Source organism: Equus przewalskii, chromosome 10 (assembly GCF_037783145.1).
Source record: "Equus przewalskii isolate Varuska chromosome 10, EquPr2, whole genome shotgun sequence".
NCBI classification, from domain to species: domain Eukaryota; kingdom Metazoa; phylum Chordata; class Mammalia; order Perissodactyla; family Equidae; genus Equus; species Equus przewalskii.
In genome coordinates this window covers 40,290,056-40,309,000 of record NC_091840.1, presented here as the reverse complement: position 1 = coordinate 40,309,000, position 18,945 = coordinate 40,290,056, and the positions used below count along the sequence as shown (strand labels likewise).

At 36.7% G+C, this 18,945-nt stretch overlaps 1 protein-coding gene across 22 annotated transcripts in view; it reads left to right on the top strand.

Moving 5' to 3' along the window:
• RHOT1 (ras homolog family member T1) overlaps positions 1–18,945 on the top strand; it is a 56,667-nt gene that overhangs the window by 12,590 nt on the left and 25,132 nt on the right. For 19 of the 22 annotated variants that reach the window (XR_011523532.1, XR_011523533.1, XR_011523531.1 and 16 more), the window contains exons 2-10: positions 3,691–3,749; positions 5,397–5,478; positions 7,536–7,579; positions 7,897–7,950; positions 8,105–8,157; positions 11,866–11,974; positions 12,543–12,644; positions 17,984–18,082; positions 18,615–18,723. Coding sequence is in view for 19 of the 22 variants with exons in the window: in XM_008521456.2 (XP_008519678.2) it covers positions 3,691–3,749; positions 5,397–5,478; positions 7,536–7,579; positions 7,897–7,950; positions 8,105–8,157; positions 11,866–11,974; positions 12,543–12,644; positions 17,984–18,082; positions 18,615–18,723 (711 nt within the window). In the remaining 3 variants the exon portion in view is untranslated. The remainder of the gene's footprint in view (positions 1–3,690; positions 3,750–5,396; positions 5,479–7,535; positions 7,580–7,896; positions 7,951–8,104; positions 8,158–11,865; positions 11,975–12,542; positions 12,645–17,983; positions 18,083–18,614; positions 18,724–18,945) is intronic. The other 3 variants (XM_070562594.1, XM_070562597.1, XM_070562591.1) reach the window with 1 other exon arrangement.

Sequence of the window (18,945 nt, the reverse complement as noted above, 5' to 3'; positions counted from 1 at the left end):
CTGCATGAATGTGATTTTTCAAAGTAAAATGGGACAATTTGAGCCTCCAAATAATAAGAGTAATGGATTTTTTTTTTAAATACTTTAGTTTTTTTTTTTAAAGATTGGCACCTGAGCTAACAACTGTTGCCAGTCTTTTTTTTTTTTTCTGCTTTATCTTCCCAACCCCCCCCCCCCCCCCCCGTACACAGCTGTATATCCTAGTTGCAGGTCCTTCCAGTTGTGGGATGTGGGATGCCGCCTCAACGTGGCCTGACGAGTGGTGCCATGTCCGCGCCCAGGATCCGAACCCTGGGCTGCCGCAGCGGAGCGTGGGAACTTAACCACTCAGCCACAGAGCTGGCCCCCAAGAGTAATGGATTTTAACTCATAGAATAGTAAAAGAATCCATGAGACCATATGATATGAATCAGAAGGGAAAGTTTTTCCTTACAATAAAATGCAAAGTGATGTAGAAGGACTGATAGAAATAGAAAATGACCGCCTAGCAACCGCTACAGCAATCCTTGTTTCAGGCAAGAATCATGAATGGATGCTAAAACAAGAAGGAAAACAAAAAGCAAAAGTTTGATGAGAAACAGAATATTTACATAGTCTCAAAGTATCTCCTCACAAGATACATATTAATTACAAAGGAAAAAATAATAACTTGACAGTGGAGAAACCTGGCAGGCACCACCTCCTCCAAGTGATGACAGCTAACATCACCAGTAATGACATCCTCTCCCTCCTGCTGTGATGCTCTAAGGACAAAATATCACTTCTGGGGTATTCCTGCCAAAAATGCAAAATATGAAATTAATGATGAGAAAATATCATACAAACCCAGTTGAGGGGTATTCTACAAATTAAATGGCTAGATTCTTCAAAATTGTTGAGGTCATGAAAGATAAAAAAGATTGAGGAATTCCTCCAGATTACAAGAGACTAAAGAGACAGGACAACTAATTGCAACATCTGCTCCTGGACAGAAAAAAAAAACATTTTTCTTTTTTATAAAAGATAACATTGGGACAAATGGTGAAATATGAATGAGGTCTGTAAGTTAGATAATAGTATTATATTGGGGTTAATTTCATTATCTTGATAGTGCATGGTGGTTATGTAAGAGAATGGTCTTGTTTTTTGGGAAATACACACAAAGGTGCTTAAGGGTAAAGGGGCATCATGTCTGCAGCTTACTTTCAAATGATTGAAAATATATGTATTAAGAGAGAAAGAAAATGATATGCAAATATGGTAAAATGTTAACATTTGGGGAATTTGTTTAAAGGATAGACATGACTCCTTTGTATTATTTTGCTATTTTTCTGTCTGAAATTTTCTCACAATAAGTTAAAAAAAAAAAGGAGGTGCTGGATTAGTCACCACTGAATCAGTGAATATTTTAATTAACTTACATAGTATTTGTGTATACAGTGCTTGCTGACTTTAGGGGTCACTATTCATTTTTTGTATTAGTCGTGTTAATATTTTTATTTTATTTTTTTTGTGAGGAAGATTGGCTCTGAGCTAACATCTGTTTTCAATCTTCCTCTTTTTGCTGGAGGAAGAATGTTCCTGAACTGACATCTGTGCCAGTCTTCTTGCATTTTATGTGGGATGCTGCTATAGTGTGGCTTGATGGGCGTGGGCCCCCGAAGTGGAGCACACGAACTTAACCACTTGGCCATGGGGCTGGCCCCCATAGTATTTCTTAAAGTATAGCATAAGAGAGAGAAAGAACACTGACTTAGCCATCAGGAGATGGGTTATTCTCTTAGGTCTGCAACTGCTCTTTCACTGAGACCTTGAGAAAATCACTGTTTTTAGATTCCGGGTTCTTCATCTGAAAGCTTTCTGGGGAGCTGGACAAGCTGACGTCAATGACTAGGTGCTAGCAGCTCTGTGATGACGGGCTCTGGATTCACTGACATGGTCGGAACTCGGAAATGTTATCTGATTGTCAGCCGCTTGGACAAGGCCCAAGCCTGCTCACACAAGTCCGTTGAAAAGATCTGCAGAATCAGAGCTGGAAGCCACCTGTCAGCCGTCTGCTCTGTCCCTCCACCAGCAGTGCTCACTTGCTCACAGCACACCCGCTACGTTGTTTTGACCAGTGTTCTCCTTTCCAGCCATTCATTGTTTTTCCGGAGACTGGACTCGTGTTCTTAGTCACCCTTTGTTTTAGTCATTTAAGAAAGGAATATGACTTTTCTTAACTTAAATTTTCCAGTTCTTTTATATTTAGACTTTACTTTTGGAAACTAATTTGCTATTATGACAGAGATTAATATGCAGGTGGACTGTTTCCCTCTAGAATCACAAAAGGGTTTAGTTGATAAGCAGTTGAATGTCTAACAGTAGTAATTGTATGATCAGAAAGTGATGGGAATGGAAGTCAAATTTCAGAATGAAAATTAAGGTTTTTAAGTTTGTGCCTTTAAAAAATTTCTAGATTAGAAAATGTAACTGGGAAGTTTTTTTAGCTCTAACCCTTTAAATATGATACCATAAAAAAAAGAGAATATAAGGATGTGTAGAAATAGACGCTGATCTTCTATTGGTGAGGATGTAAATTAGTTTATTCTTTGTTGTAGGTAATTTAACAATATCTGTTAAAAACAAAAAAGATGATGCATGCTAACTAGAGTTCCACTTCTAGAAATTTATCCTGTGGAAATCCTCCTTACAGCATTGTTTATTAAAGTGAAAACGTGAACAATGTTTATTGTTAGGAATTACATTAATAAATTATGATGCATCATACAATAGATTCTCATATAACTATCAAAAATAATGGAGGCTTTTTAATGTTAATATAAAATGGATTTATTTTTGCTGTTTTAAAAAATTATAAAATATACAAAACAATATTTAACATTTTAAACATTTATAAGTGTACAATTCAGGGGTATTAAGTACATTCAGAATCTTGTATAACCATCACCTCTTTGTGTATCTAAAACTGTTTCATCATCCCCAATAAAAACTCTGTATTCATTGAATAATAACTTTCCTTTCCCCTCCAGGAGGTTTTTTTGTTTGGTTTGGTTTGGTTTGGTTTTTTTGAGGAAGATTAGCCCTGAGCTAACTGCTGCCAATCCTCCTCTTTTTGCTGAGGAAGACTGGCCCTGAGCTAACATACGTGCCCATCTTCCTCTGCTTTATATGTGGGACGCCTGCCACAGCATGGCATGCCAAGTGGTGCCATCTCCGCACCCTGGATCCGGACTGGCGAACCCCGGGCCACCAAAGCGGAATGTGCGCACTTAACCACTGCGCCACTGGGCCGGCCCCTCCCAGGAGGTTTTTATATATTGACATGGAATACTGCCCAAATAGATAATTAAATGATAAAAGAAGATTGCAAAATAGTATGAATACTGTGATTCCACTGTGGTAAATTATTATAACATGTTAATATAAGTTTAGGAAAAATCTGAGAGACTCCATAAATTAAGTTGTTAATGAGGATATTATGGGAGATTTTTATTTTTGTATATTTTGGTAATTTTTTGTTTTAAGTAGTATTTGAAACTTTTCTAAGCAGAAAAAAAAGAGATATACTTTAAGTATTGTACTAAAACTTGCTAATTTGGATGCCTCTGATTTTAGCTAACAGGTAATAGACTTTCCTGTGTGGTTGCTGACTTTGCTCTTATGTATAACCTAAACACTTTATTAAAGTAATGATTTTTCTTTTCACAGCTAGAGTTGGGAAGACATCACTGATTATGTCTCTGGTCAGTGAAGAATTCCCAGAAGAGGTAAACATTTTGATTTCTTTCTTATATTTAAAATTTTTTTAATTTATTCAAAACTGAGTTAAAATAAATTCTGTCCTTTTTTGTATGTATTTCCTTTCTGACAGTTTAGATTTTTAAAGGGGCTCATATTAGTTTATATAAGACGTCCCTGAAATACAGTATAGGAGAAAGAATTAACTTAGATCTGAGTTCACCTAATTGCTTTTCATTCCTACTTTTTGACCTTGGCTAAGACATTTGTCGTCTCTGTGCCTTAGTTTTCTCATCTGTAAAATGGGAGCTGAAAGGAACGTTAGAGATTATCTAAGTTGTGTAATCCTTTCTTAAAAATAAAATGTTACTTGTAAGCCCAAAATATAGAACAGATGAGTATTCCTTTAGTTGAGGTTAGGGTGAAAGGTCTTGATCCCCATCTGCCTTCCACCTGCCGCTCCCGTCTTTGAGGCTTTAGAACCACTAGGATTCTGACAGACATGTTTGAAAACCTTTAATAGTATCCACTTTTATCATTATACACATGAAGAAACTAATTCATTCCACCTTTGCCTACTTCAAAAATTGTTGTGAATCTCAAATGAGGTAAGCTTAAATACTAGTAGAGTGCCACCAAAAGTAAGGTGGTTTGATTATTACTGGCAATATATTTATGTACGTTTTGGAAGTTCCGGTATGAGGGACTGCTGGCTAAGGCCTGTTGTTAAGTTAGGATATTAGTATGGGGAATGGGATCACTGCAAATGGGATGAAAATGACTTCTTTTTATTCTCTTTCTTCACATAGTAGGTATTGTTAGTGCCACAGTTTGCATTTACCCTTTCTTTACTCTTGTTTGGTTAGGAATATCCGTGTCATTTCATTGTTCAGATAGGAATTTGATGTATTATGTGGTAGTGTTTTCAACAATGGTTATATGATCATTCATTGTTTCTTTTGCTTTTTTTTCCTCTTAAGATGGTTAAATTACTTAATTTGTGAAATGAAGTGTATTTTCATGTATGGTTTGTGAAATCAGTAACATTACTTGTGATCATTCAGGGTGTAATACCTAAAAGTTTTCTGTGATAGTTGAACTTAGTTTAGAATTGTTGTTTTAGCATAGTCCTCTTGGGTGAGGATAAGGGGTTTTTAGTTGGTTAAACAATCATACAGTCTTCCCAGAAAATGGAATCATTAAGCATAAGGCTTATGTGGCCAATCAGTTATCTTGTAGAAGAAATTAATTTTGATAGTTTATTGTTTTATTTGAGGATTGTTTTGGATTAACATAGCTCCTCATTTATAGAGTCTCTTAAGCCTTCAACAAAATAGCATGAAAACAGTGTACTTTAAAAATCTAATATTTGAAACACCAAATTAATTTAAGTATTGTTTTAGGCTGCATCAGCTCTCGAGTATCCTTAATACAACCTGTGCCCACACAAGTAGAAATGGGTTTTTTTTTTTTTTAATGTTTTATCATATAGTTTTAATGTATATTTGCATCTGTGGTAAAGCACAAAAATAAGCATTTAAAAGTAGAACAAGTATCTGTAAGGACAGGTATGGGTGAAAGGGACTAATATGTAGATATGTATACATCATCTATTAACAAGTTTGATTGATAATATCTAAGGGTTTTTTGTTTTCTATACTTGTTTTCAAATGAAGGTTCCTCCCCGGGCAGAAGAAATCACCATTCCAGCGGATGTTACACCTGAGAGAGTTCCAACACACATTGTAGATTACTCAGGTAATGAATGTCCTCTTGTAGGTAAAGGTGTAGGGTTAATTTAATAGTCCTCAAAAAAAGAAACTTACTGAGCTTTAAAAAATATTGAAAGAGGGGTGGTCCTTTTTCTCCAGCAGTAAATGATCATTTACTATTCTTGTCTCATATATATCTCCCTGCCAACTGCCACCTCCCCCTGCCCCAAGCCTCCATCTTGCAGTTCTCTGTCCCTAATTTACAAGGTGGGTTCTATAATAATGAAAAGGAAAGAGGAATGGTAAATGACAAGTAGTAGATAAATTATTACCCTCCTTGAATTGGCATCTTTGCAGGGAAGTTCTGGGTTCGTTTTGTTATTAGGCATTCAGGCATGCTGTGATGACATAGAAAGAGTTCTGAATTTGAGAATTTGTTGGGTTCTAAATTTCTTCTTTAGTTTGTCAGCTTTTGTCCCAAATAAAATAATAGTTAAAACCGTTGTCAGCTTGCTTATATTACATGATAATAGAGACATATCTGTATTGCTTTTAGTAATTAAAAAATTTTCTATACACTGCTACTTACTTTTTAATCATTAAATTGTTTTGCTTTATTCTGGGATGACTTTTTTTTTTAAAGGTTCAGTCGTAACAGATATACCACCCTGATGGGTGATGTTGATAGAGGGGGAAGCTGTGTGGGGGTAGGAAATATATGGTAAATCTCCGTACCTTCCACTCAGTTTTGCTGTGAACCTAAAACTGCTCTAAACAGTAAAATCTCCTGTAAAAAGTGGGTATAGCTACATTGGTAATTCTTTGTTTTGCAGGCTGGTATCGGGTATGTCCTAAAAAGAAGTTACTAGAACTGTGTAGTCCAGTACGTTTGACCATCAAACACTTGAAATGTGACCAGTCTAAATTGAAAGGTGCTATAAGTGTTAAATACAGGTGGATTTAGAAGAGTTAGTATGAAAAAAAAGAATGTAAAATATCTCATTAATAATTTTTCTGAGTACATGTTGGAATTTTAGTATTTTTGATATTTTAGGTTAAATAAAAAAGTGATTTTACCTGTTCCTTTTTCCTGTTCTTAAGGTGACTACTAGAAAATTAAAGATTGCATACATGGCTTGCGTTATCTTTCTACTGGACAACACTGTACTAGAAGCTGAGGGGATTGGATGCTTTCTGCTACAATCAGTCTCATAACTAGCTTTATTTACAGAGTTATTTTTTTCAGTATGTGTAGCCACATAAATGGATTCACTTCAGTATTAGAAGTGAGACGTTAACCCATTGATTATGCAGCATATGAAAAGATATTAAAAATATGACCAATTATTTAGCATAATATAAGTACCATTGAACTCATTTATGATACTAGTTTGTCAGACATAAAAGGCATTTTTTGGGGGAAACACATTTAATGTAAGGTGGTCTAAATTAATATGTCAGTAAATGCTTTGCTTATCGTTTGTGTGCTGCTTCATCCTAGCTATATCAGGCGTATCCCCTGCACCTTGGGCTTATAGGCACATCCACCCATTGAGACCAGTTCTAGCTAGAGATACGTGCTAGAGAGGGAATTCTTGACTTTTCATTATCATGCTCCCGTTTTGCTTCTGGGCCTGGTTACTATTACTCATATCTGCTATCTAGATCTTGAACTTGTATTGCCCAGATTCTCACTTGGCCTTTTGACCCTTTGTGTATAAGCTCTTTGTCTGGGCTTCTGACTCTTCAGTACCCTGTCTTCTAGCTTGGGTTTCTGATCTCTTTTGCCTGACCTTTCTCAACTCTGGATCAGACGCCAGCCTAGATTTTTCACACAATGCCTTCTGCTCTTTGGTGCCTGAATTATCCTCTTGTAGACTTGTCTTTTAGTGTCAGCCAGCTTCCTTATCATAGTTCCACTCTGTCCTTCCCCTGGCTTGCCCTTGTATTTGCCACCTAATCTGGCACTACACCATGACGTGAGGGATGAGGGATATTTAGAGGAATGTTAGATGGATGTCGCAGAGATTTTATTTAGCTTGGCCATTAGTTTCTATGACTGTTTTTAAAATGTGAAACTTTCTTTGGCTTTGTCATTTGTAGAAGCAGAACAGAGTGATGAACAACTTCATCAAGAAATATCACAGGTGAGTTAAAAGAAATAGTTGTAGGGTTTTTTTGTGAGAAATCAGTCACGATTCTATGAGTCTCCGTTTTTCATTCTCCCACTCACCATGAGGGCTTTTTCAATTCTTTGTTGTTACTCCTGACTTTGAGTATGTGTTTTTGTTGTTAAGTCTTTGGAAACTTTTTCCTCCTAGAGGAATGCTAAGTATTTTTTTTCTTTTTTTTAGTTTTCAAATTTTGTTTTTTCTTTGGCCCAAATATATTAACTAGTTGGTAATTAAATGCTACTGTTTACCTGTTTATTATTTAAAAACACTATTAATTTTTTTTTTTGCAGGCTAATGTCATCTGCATAGTTTATGCTGTTAACAACAAGCATTCTATTGATAAGGTATGAATGTGTGACTTTTTCACTATATTTAGTTAAATTTCAGTGGGAGCACTTTCAAAATTGATGTTCAATTTAGAGTTTTGGTGTCGTAAGGCACAGCATTTTTCACAGAAGATCCTTATCGTGGCTTAGCTCTTGTTAATTTTCATTTTAGGTAACAAGTCGATGGATTCCTCTCATAAATGAAAGAACAGACAAAGACAGCAGGTATTTTTTTCTCTGAAACTTTGTATATTTAAGAATTTCAAACTTACAGAAAAGTTGCAAGAAATAATGCAAAGAACATTTGTAAACCCTTCGCTTTGATCCACCAGTTGTTAACATTTTACCGTGTTTACTGTATAGATCTTTCTCTCTGTTTACGTATGCACACACACCTTTTTGGGGAGGAATTATTTGAGGTAGCATATATATTTGAGAGCAAAGCAGAAAATAGAGCTCTGATACTCTGATGATACACAATTTCAGACATTAAATATTTTGATAATTAATCTTACATTTCTCTTTCTCAAACCGCTGCTTGAAAAGTCTCAGCTTTAGAATTCCTCTTCACCTGTATTGTACGTGCCCTCTCTCTTGAGATGCCCTTTCGAGGAGGAATGGCATCTCCTCTTGTCAGTGATTGCTCACCGTGTGGTGTATATAAGAGCACAGGACTTGGAGGAAGTGAACGACCTTTGAAATCTGGCTTGGCCACTTAGGAGCTTTAAGACTTTGACTTCATTGAGCCTTAGTTTCCTCATCTGTAAGTGAAGATGAAGATAATGCCTGTCTTGGCTACATGTGATTATTTTGAGAGTCTAATGAAATAATGCATATGTAAGTGCTTTATAAGTTCTTTAAAAAAACCTCGAGATCTTCGTTTAGGAATTCATATAGGGAAATTTCTTTGAAATTCTTTGGAAGATATATGTGTGATGGGGGAAAGCAAGAGAACACACATTCTGTAATTTTCAGAGCAGAATGGTAGTTCTGGGTATAAATACTTTGGGTTTTAAGTTAAAATGGAAACAAAACATTTTTCTTGCAGTATTGTTTAATTGAACATATTTATGAAGCATTTGAGTCTTTTTAAATGTTAGGAAATCAGAGTAATTTTATGTCTTAGACATATCTGGTCCTTTACTTAATTTTTTAGACTTCTCTTTTAGTTGGGCATTTTTGTGCCCTGAAACTCTGAAGATCTGATTCTAAACAGATGAACGAGGTCGTTGACCCTGTCTCACATCTTTACGGAAGGAGACTTTGTGACTGAGATGGTATTGTATATGCTGTGCCTTGTGGCTCTGATAGCTCCTCTTTATCATGGTTTTAAACTTTGTGGCAACTTACCGACAAGGTGGAAAGGAGAGAGTGACCCCTAGAGCCACACTGTCCAATACAGTAGCCTCTAGTCACTTGTGCAGTTTAACTTCAAATTAAGTGAAATTAAATAAAACCAAAAATCCAGTTCCTTGAATACACTTAGCCACATTTCAAGTGCTCAAAAGCTACTTGTGGCTGGTGATTACAGTAATGGACAGTACAGATAAAGAACATTTCTATCATCAGAGAGAGTGTATTAGATAGGGCCACCTTGGAACTCCTGACACCTGCTCTTCTTGCTGATTACTTGAGCAGTTTCCAAGAGAGACTCTTCAGAGAAGGCAGTTTTGCCAGGATCCATCCAGAGGCAGCTTGGACCACTGAATTTTAAAAATTTGGCTTTAGGGGCCAGCCCCGTTAGGTTCACACACTGTGCTTCGGCGGCCCAGGGTTTCGCTGGTTGGGATCCTGGCCGCGGACCTAGCACCACTCTTTCAGCCATGCTGAGGCGGTGTCCCACATAGCACAACCAGAAGGGCCTACAGCTAGTGTGTGCAGCTATTTGGGGAGGAGAAGAAGAAGGAGGGAAAAAAGGAACAGAAGATTGGCAACAGATGTTGACTCAGGTGCCAATATTAAAAAAAAAAAAAAAAATTTTGATTTTACTGTGACAGCTTCGTAAAATGCTGTCCCTAGTTTTGTGGCCCTTTTACTACCATCGGAAAGTGGCTTTTAACATTTGAAGCTCTAATTTAGCTTCCTCAGGTGTAGCTGGATTTTTTCCTCCCTGAATCATGTGAGCATACTTATTTTTCTTGTGGTTGAGATGTCCCAAGGTGGTCTCTTCTTTGTTGTATGGCCCTTACACTTTCCAGTACCTTCTTCCTTGGGCCTCATACCTTAAGTTTATATTTGTTACATGTATATTCTTCTTGAACTTCCCTGGACCATTGTCACAGTTGTTCTTCATCACGGGTGCCTGTCACTGTCACCTGAAGTAGTCTTAAAAAAATATAGATGCCTTTGCCCCACCCCTAGAGTTTTAAAATCAGTAGGTTTGGAGCAGGACTTGGATATGCGTATTTTTTTAAGCTCCTTAAATTATTCTGAGCACACCTTTGTTTGCAAACCACTACATCTTTGGAAACCCTCCTGGCTCTGTTAGGAAGCTATATTTGTGTTATATAGTGGGTCAGTCCTTTTACACATAATGACCACACTAGACGGGGTAAATAAATGCTTGCAAGTTTTTTTGTTGCAATCTGGAGTCCACCAGGGTGATTTGCTTTCCCTCCAACCTCTCTTGCAGGGTGTGCAGATAACAGTTCTTCACTTGGCTGGTTCTTCTTAATGTCTGCATTTAGAGTTCCAATAGGCCTGTCAGATTTAACTTGTCTGAAACAAAATCCTTAATTCCATGCCTACCCTCACCACCCCCCCCATCTTTTCTGTCTTAGGAGATATACCCATTTTATCCAGCCAAAAACCTGGGTATTTTTTTGATTTCTGCCTTTCCCTCAACGTCCATATCTTAATGTAGCAGCTACCCGTATCACTTCTACCTCTAAAATATATCTCACTTGTGAATATTTCTTCTCCATTTTCACTGCCCTAATCCAAGCCACCACATTTTTAAAAACTTTTTATTATTGACAAGAGTCAAACGTATGCAAAAGTAGAGAGACTAGTATGATGAATCCCTCTGCATCTGTCATCCAGCTTCAATAAGATCAACTCGTGGCCAGTCTTGTTTCATTTATTACCCCTCCCACTGGGATCATTTTGAACAAATAGAGACATCGTATCATACTGTAAATATTTCAATATGTATCTCTAAAAGATAACAAATGACTGCATTTAAAAAATGTCCGTCAGATCATGTCACAGCACCCCCCCCCCCCCCCCCGCCTTTTTACCCTTCAGTAGCTTTCCATTTACTCTTAGAATAAAAGCTGCGCTCCTCACCAGAGCTGTAAGTCCTCACATGTCTGGCCCTTGCTCCTGTCTCCAGCCGCATTTCATGCCTCTTCCCCTTTGTTCGGTACTTGCCAGCCACTCTGGCATTTTTCTGTTCTTTGGACGCATCAGGATGTCTTTTCAGTTTGGAACCTTTGCATATGGTGTCCCTTCTTCCCAGCCAGCTCTTCCCTGGCTCTCCACATGGCAAATTCCATTTCATCCTTCACTCCTTGGCTCCAATGCCACCTTGTCAAAGATATTTTTCCCTGATCACCGTATAAAATTAGCTCCTTCCCATTTCTATCCTGTATCTCCCTGTTTATTTCCTTCATAGCACTTACAGAATTGGAGAGGGTTGTTTGTTTATTTACTTATTGTCCATTTTTTTATTTTCACTATTAGAATGGGCGGGGACCTTGTCCGTCATGTGTCCTTAATGCCTAGAACAGCACCTGGTTATAGTAGGTACTCAATAAATACTTGTTGAATCTGAACATGCTGTCTAGGGGCCTTGAGCTGACTACAGTAGAGGGTTCATGTTGGGGAGATTAAGTAAAGCTTATTAGTTAGAATGGGTTCTGAGGTAAATTAAAATATAAATCTAATGTCTTTTGCCTTTCTTATTATTACAATATGCCTTGTTTATTTTAGGCTGCCTTTGATATTGGTTGGGAACAAATCTGATCTGGTGGAATATAGTAGTATGGAGACCATTCTTCCTATTATGAACCAGTACACAGAAATAGAAACCTGTGTGGAGGTATGTCTTATTATTTGATTTCAAAAATTTACTGTTGGTGAATTCTCACTAAATTGAGGTTCAGAATAGGAGGGGAGGTGAGGCATGGAATAAATATTCTGTTTGTGAAGTCATGTAAACCAAATAAAACAGAGAACTTGGAGTTGGCCTCTGAGCTCTTTGTAGACAGTCATATTGTGATATACACTAAGAAAAATGCATTTTTCAGTTTCTTCAAGGAGTCTTGTTATTATTTAATATTGATAGTCTAAAAATTGTTTTTAGGGGGCCAGCCCGGTGGCACAGTGGTGAAGTTCGCATGTTCCGCTTCAGCGGCCTGGGGTTCACCGGTTCAAATCCCAGGTGTGGACCTACACACTACTTGTCAAGCCACACTGTGGCAGACATCCCACATATAAAGTAGAGGAAGATGGGCACGGATGTTAGCTCAGGGCCAGTCTTCCTCAGCAAAAGGAGGAGGATTGGCAGCAGGTGTTAGCTCAGGGCTAATCTTCCTCAAAAAAAAAAGAAATTGTTTTTAGCTCTCGTAATTACTTTCAGAGTGTAAAAGTTTTAACTTTTTTTCCAGTGTTCAGCAAAAAACCTGAAGAACATATCAGAGCTCTTTTATTATGCACAGAAAGCTGTTCTTCATCCTACAGGGCCTCTGTACTGTCCAGAGGAGAAAGAGGTAACCTGCTTCCCTCTTGCCCCCCGGGTCTGTGTTAGTAGGGCCTGAAATGTGTAAGTAGTAACTCTCGTATGATAGTGATTTTTAGTAACTCTTAAGTATTCTTGTAAACTGCTGAAATTTAAATTTATTGCTTTTTAAACTGTCATGTTTTCTAGATACTTTTCTTCAAAGACATTCACATTAAATGCTCAGAGTAGTATTCCAGATCAAATACTATTTCAGGAAGTGCTATTAAAACAGAAGAATTGGCAACAATAACAACAAAAAATCCAAAGACTTAGCTAATGGTCTGTTTGTTTTGCTCCTATAAAAACCACAAACTTAACAGCACACACACAGCCAGCCCTGATGGCCTAGTGGTTAAAGTTCAGTGCTCTCACCACTTCGGTGGCCTGGCTTTGCTTCCCTGTCAGGGAACCACACCACTCATCTGTCAGTAGCCATGCTGTGGTGGCGGCTCTGGAAGGACTTAACAGCTGGGATATACAGCCATGCACTGGGACTTTGAGGGGGGAAAATACCACAACGTACACACACAAACGAAAAACCTGTATAGTTGTTTGACATGGGTACAACATGTAATACAACTTGAATACTCTCTTTTGGTTCATAGCTAAGAGACATAGTAATTCCTTAATTAAATATCTAAAATTTAACAATATTTTGCCATAGACTTTTAAAATTAACTTTTTTATTGAGATAGAACTTACATACCATAAAATTCACCCTTTTAAAGTGTACAATTCAGTGATTTTTAGTATATTCACACAGTTCTCTGTCAGCACTGTGTAATTCCAGAACATTTCATGTCCCCAAAAGAAACCCTGTACCCGTAAGCAGTCACTCCCATTCCCCTCCCCCCCAGCCCTTGGAAACCACTGATCTACTTTCTGGCTGTATGGATTTGCCTATTCTGGATGTTTAGTATAAATGGAATCATTTAAGGTCTTTTGTGTCTGGCTTCTTTCACGTAGCATAATGTTCTCAAGGTGCATCTGTGTCGTAGCATGTGTCAGCACTTCATCTCTTTTTATGGCCAAATAATACTTCATTGTATGGATGTACCACATTTTGTTACCCATTCATCTGTTGATAGACGTTTGAGTTGTTTCCACTTTTTGGCTACTGGGAATAGAGCTGCTGTGAACATTCGGACACAGGTTTGAACACCTGTTTTCAATTCTTTTGAGTGTGTATTTAGAAGTGGAATCTCTAGGTCACATGGTAATTGTATGTTTAACTCATTGAGGAACCACCAAACTGTATGAGGGTTCCAATTTCTCTACGTCTTTACCAATACTTATTTTCCATTTTTTTCTTTTTTGGTTTGTTATAGCCATCCTAGTGGTTGTGAGTGGTAGCTTGTTGTTTTGATTTGCATTTCGCTGATGGCTAATGATGTTTAATATCTTTTCATGTGCTTATTGGCCATTTGTATATTTTCTTTGGAGAAATGTCTATTTAAGTCTTTTGCCCATTTCTTGAGTTGTTTGTCTTTTTATTATTGAGTTTTTAAGAATAAAAAATTGCAGATTCTTTTTCAGGAAAAGTTTATAGTATAGGTGAGTAGTTGGCAGACTTTGACCCATGGGCCAAATTTGGCTTGTCACCTGTTTTTGTATAACCTGTGAGCTAAGAATACATTTCATATTTTTAAATGGTTGAAAAAATCAAAAGGAATAATATTTTGTGATGTGGGAAAATTATATGACATTCTGATTTCATCATTCGTAAGTAAAGTTTTATTGCAACACAGCCGCGCTCATGTCTTTCTTTGTCTTTGGCTGCTTTCACGCTACAAAGGCAGAGATGAGTAGTTGCAGCCGAGCTTGTGTGTGGTGCTGTCGTCACTTCTCAGTGCTGAAGTGCACAGCTGAAGTACTGAGTGCAGCCGGTGCACTGACAGAGTTGTAACTGGACAGCGTTTCGAGTACCATGTGTATCACTGTACTGTGACATTTTATTTTTTATTATCAGTGCTGTACCTGTCATGCCACAACAAGAAAAGAAAAAAGTTGATTTTTGCTTGGCGAAGGAGGTATATTTTCTGCTCAAACTACAGTTCCGCCATCATTTTTTTTTTTGGACCTTGATGCAAGTGCAAAGGAAGTTTCCATATTTTATAATCCATTTGACGATGCAGTTGAGGAGCTTCCACCTAACCTTCAATTGGAACTGATTAATCTGCAGTGTAATGACATGCTAACTGGCAAAACTCAAGAAAAGAATCTCGTATAATTCTGTAAATACCTTCTGAGCAATGAATGTGCTCGGTTAAAATTATATGTTTATGGATGTGTGTCAGGATTGGCAGTATGTGTCTGTGCAGGAAGACGGTTTCAGAGGTGAAATATGTAAAATCTCATTACAGATCAGCATTGGCAGGAGAACATTTGCAATCGATATTTGTGATAAAGAACACTAATTTTGAACCCCAATTTAGCAGAATGTTCTCTCTCCAAGAAGAATTCCATTCTTCTCATTAGTAAACATGTGTAGCAAATTTATGCTTCAGTTATTATTATATTTTGAATTTGATCAATAAAAGCTTGGTGGAAATTTTATTCTCTCTTGCTATGTAAGTACCTACATGATCTTCTTGATTTTACCTGTTGGCTCTAAAAGCCTAAAACATGTGCTGTGTGACCCTTTACAGAAAAAGTGCTGACCCCTGCTGTAAGTGATTAATCTGAACTATCCCTTAATCTGACCCTTCCTTCATCCTGGTTTACTGTTCCTTAATTGGAATGCTCCTTTCTAACGTAATCTAGTATTTCCCAAATTTGCCTCACAATAGTCGCTGTTCATACTTGTTAAAACACAGATTGCATTCTGATTTAACCAGGTGCTGTATTTTATAATCAAGCAAATTTGGGAAATGGTCTGCTACTGTAGAGATTTTCCTCTGAGGCCTTAGCCTAGCGGTACGTTAAATCCCCTCTATTACTTTGTTCCCAGTTCTTTAGTTGCCGCTTTTTTTAGGCCTATTATTAGTTCTGCTAATCTGCTTATCATGCCTGCCCCTCCCCCAATCCCATAAGGGTAAAACATCTGCCACCATCTGTTACTTGTTTCTTAGGTGTACCTGCCTGAGGTAGAATCTGAAACTTTAGAGATTATACCTTGTTTTACCACAAGTACAAGCTTTGAGTCTAAGCTAATAACAGACTCTTTTAGTTAGACAACAATAATAAGCTTTTAACACAGATTTGAGGTGGAATCATGAAAAAGATCATATTAAAAATTGAGGCTTGAACTGTAAATACGTTTTCAGTGATGATGGACACTGTATGACCCATGAAGTCCTCTGCTGACCTAAGAATGAAAAAGGTGTAACTTTTGTGTAATAATAATGGTTACTCTCTGAGAGTTTAGGTTACTCATATGCAAATGAGTTTATATTATTACTGTAAAAAATTTTGAGTATAATTTATTGAGGTATAATTTAAAAAATTTTTTAAAAGTAGTCATTTTTTGACGTTATATTTTAAGGTGCATAATATTTAAACATCACATTGAGCCAGTACCTTAGAACACTTAGCTTCTGATGCATTTTAAGCTTTAATGAAAAATGCATCATTGTTTATTTTTCTTCAAATTATTTTTTAATGTAGCTTTTTTTTTTTTTCCCTTCTGAGGAAGATGTTTGCCTGAGCTAACATCTGTGCCAGTCTTCCTGTTTTTTAGTGTATGGACCACCAGCACAGCGTGGCCACTAACAGAGCAGTGTAGGTCTGGGTTTGGTTCCAGAACCAAACCCAAACTGCCAAAGTGGAGCGTGCTGAACTTAACCACTAGGCCACTGACGCTGGCCCTTGTGCAGCTTTTTATGATGTGAGCAAAAACCACTTGCACAAAATAAAAAGTTACTTTTTGATTCTGTTTTTCCATCCTAGATGTTACTACTTTTTGAAACATTTAACTTATATAACAGATTTTAAAAGGAAAGTAAATAAAATATAACAATGTAATTTTTATTTATTAATCTTGACTATCTAATATTAGGATCACATTTATAGAAACAGTATCTTACTGTTCTTTATTTTTAAAAAAATCACCCATGATTGTAGATGTTATAGGTTATAGACCATTTAGTACCATTTTATGTAAAGGAAGCCCTAGCCAGTGCTCTCTAAATGTTTGACTTATTTTTTTCAGTTCTTTCTAATCTCTTCATATCTTAGGTTTTATCTTTTTCTCACTAGATCAAATTAGTCTCGTAGAGACCCCTTTAAAACAAAAAAAGAAGGGATTATCTGTGTGTATTTTGGGAAAATAACAGTTTCCTTTTCAATTTTTTAAAGAATTGCTTTTCTGTATGATCAAAACTCATCACTGCTGTTTGCTCTGGATAGCCATGTGACTGAAGTTAAGAAGTTAATAAGTGCGCATTTCCTCCCTTTGCTGTCTCATTTCTCTGCTTCAGTTGTGTCCATAAGAGATCTACCTCCAAGTGTACACAATGTTCAAAGATCTTCCTGAAAGTTTTATTTTCTCAAAATTCTTGACAGTGATTATCCTATAGCAATTATGCAAGTTAGAAGCCTGTGGGCCTTATTTTTAAATAGTCAAATATTTGTTCTATCCGTTATAAATCCTGAAATAAAAATTAAGGAAGTTGTCAAAATATATTTCCAGCAGCATTACTTAGGAAAATTTTAGAGTCACAAAAGGCAAGGTTCTTTTTTAAATGTAAGTAGTTCTTATCTCATAATAGGAAATTAGTAAAAAGCGTTTACACTTGCCAACCAGTGCCATTTTGCCACCTTTTTGTGAATAAGCACATTTCATATCCCAACTTTGACATACACACATACACAAGTGACAGATCAAAACATTTAGTCCCATTCTGGTACCAGAAGATTGATGATCAAAAATCAGCAGTTGATTATACCTCAAGAGAGCTGAAATGTTTTAAAAAAATCAGAAGTTGGGAAGCAAAGTCCTTAGTCGTTTTATAAGTCAGCTCCAATTCTTTATGGAATGAAGGAAGGCTTAAATAAATAAATATTTCTTCTTTATATGACTGGATGAACGAATCTTCTCTAAAGATGAACTTCTCTTTTGCCCATTCTTGGAGGATTCATGGTCATGAGGGGAGTATGACCATTCCAAATATTGGTCCAAGTAAATATTGCCTCATTTACTTAAAAAGAGTTGAGTATAAAAGTAAATGTCTTTGCCTTAGTTCACTTTTCATGTGGGTTGTATTGGATGTTACGTATTTGACGGTAAAAATGATCAGAACTATCTTTAGCGTTACTTAGGAAAATCATATTTAAAAAATCCCAACAATTTTAATTAAAACAGTTGTTTCTTTTCTTAATGATTTATAGATGAAACCAGCCTGTATAAAAGCCCTTACTCGTATATTTAAAATATCTGATCAAGATAATGATGGTACTCTCAATGATGCTGAACTCAACTTCTTTCAGGTAGCCCTCTTCATTTTCAGATGTTTGCAAATCTTGGTTTTTTTTTTTTTTTGGCTGAGAAAAGCTATAAAAAATTTATTAGCTTAAACAATGACATTGATAAACGTGTCTCTTTTGTGTAAAACTATCTTTCACATCAAGCTATTTAAGTTTTTACCTAGTGTATGAAACTCTCTTACCCATAGGAATTGAGGGGACTCTGAGAGTGTCATTTCATGGTGCACGGTGGGTGTATTAAGGATGACTTGAAGTCTGAACTCTGAATTATTTTTCTTTCTTGCTTTTGTGTAACCTAGCTACACAAAGAGCTCTTTGTTTTAGAAACTCCAAGGAGTGGATAGGAAAAGTTTCTTTCCTTCTCTGTGTGCCATGTTTTACTCAAGTAAGACACAGCAGGCACTATCCTAATTTAGAATTTGTTTCTTTTGGTTGCAACTCTTTCGTTTAATGTTGTTTTGTAGATTAATGTTTTATATTATTTGTGGCTTTAATGCTGATTTGCTTTTAAATTTATTTTTATGGTTTTTGCTAGAGAATTTGTTTCAACACTCCATTAGCTCCTCAAGCTCTGGAAGATGTCAAGAATGTAGTCAGAAAACACATAAGTGATGGTGTGGCTGATAGTGGATTGACACTGAAAGGTAGGTGAAGGGTGTTTTTCCCCCTTTGAACTTAATATTTTCAAAATTTGACAGAAGCTGAAGGTCTCTAGAGCATTATTTATACTTTAAGGGAATGGTAGTATAAATCCAACTTGGATATTTAAGAGTTGGAAGAGAGAGGCCATCGGTGGGGATGATTGTCCTGACTGCCAGCATAAATTCCAGATAAGGAAATTGGTTGGATCTCAGGAATGCAGAGGT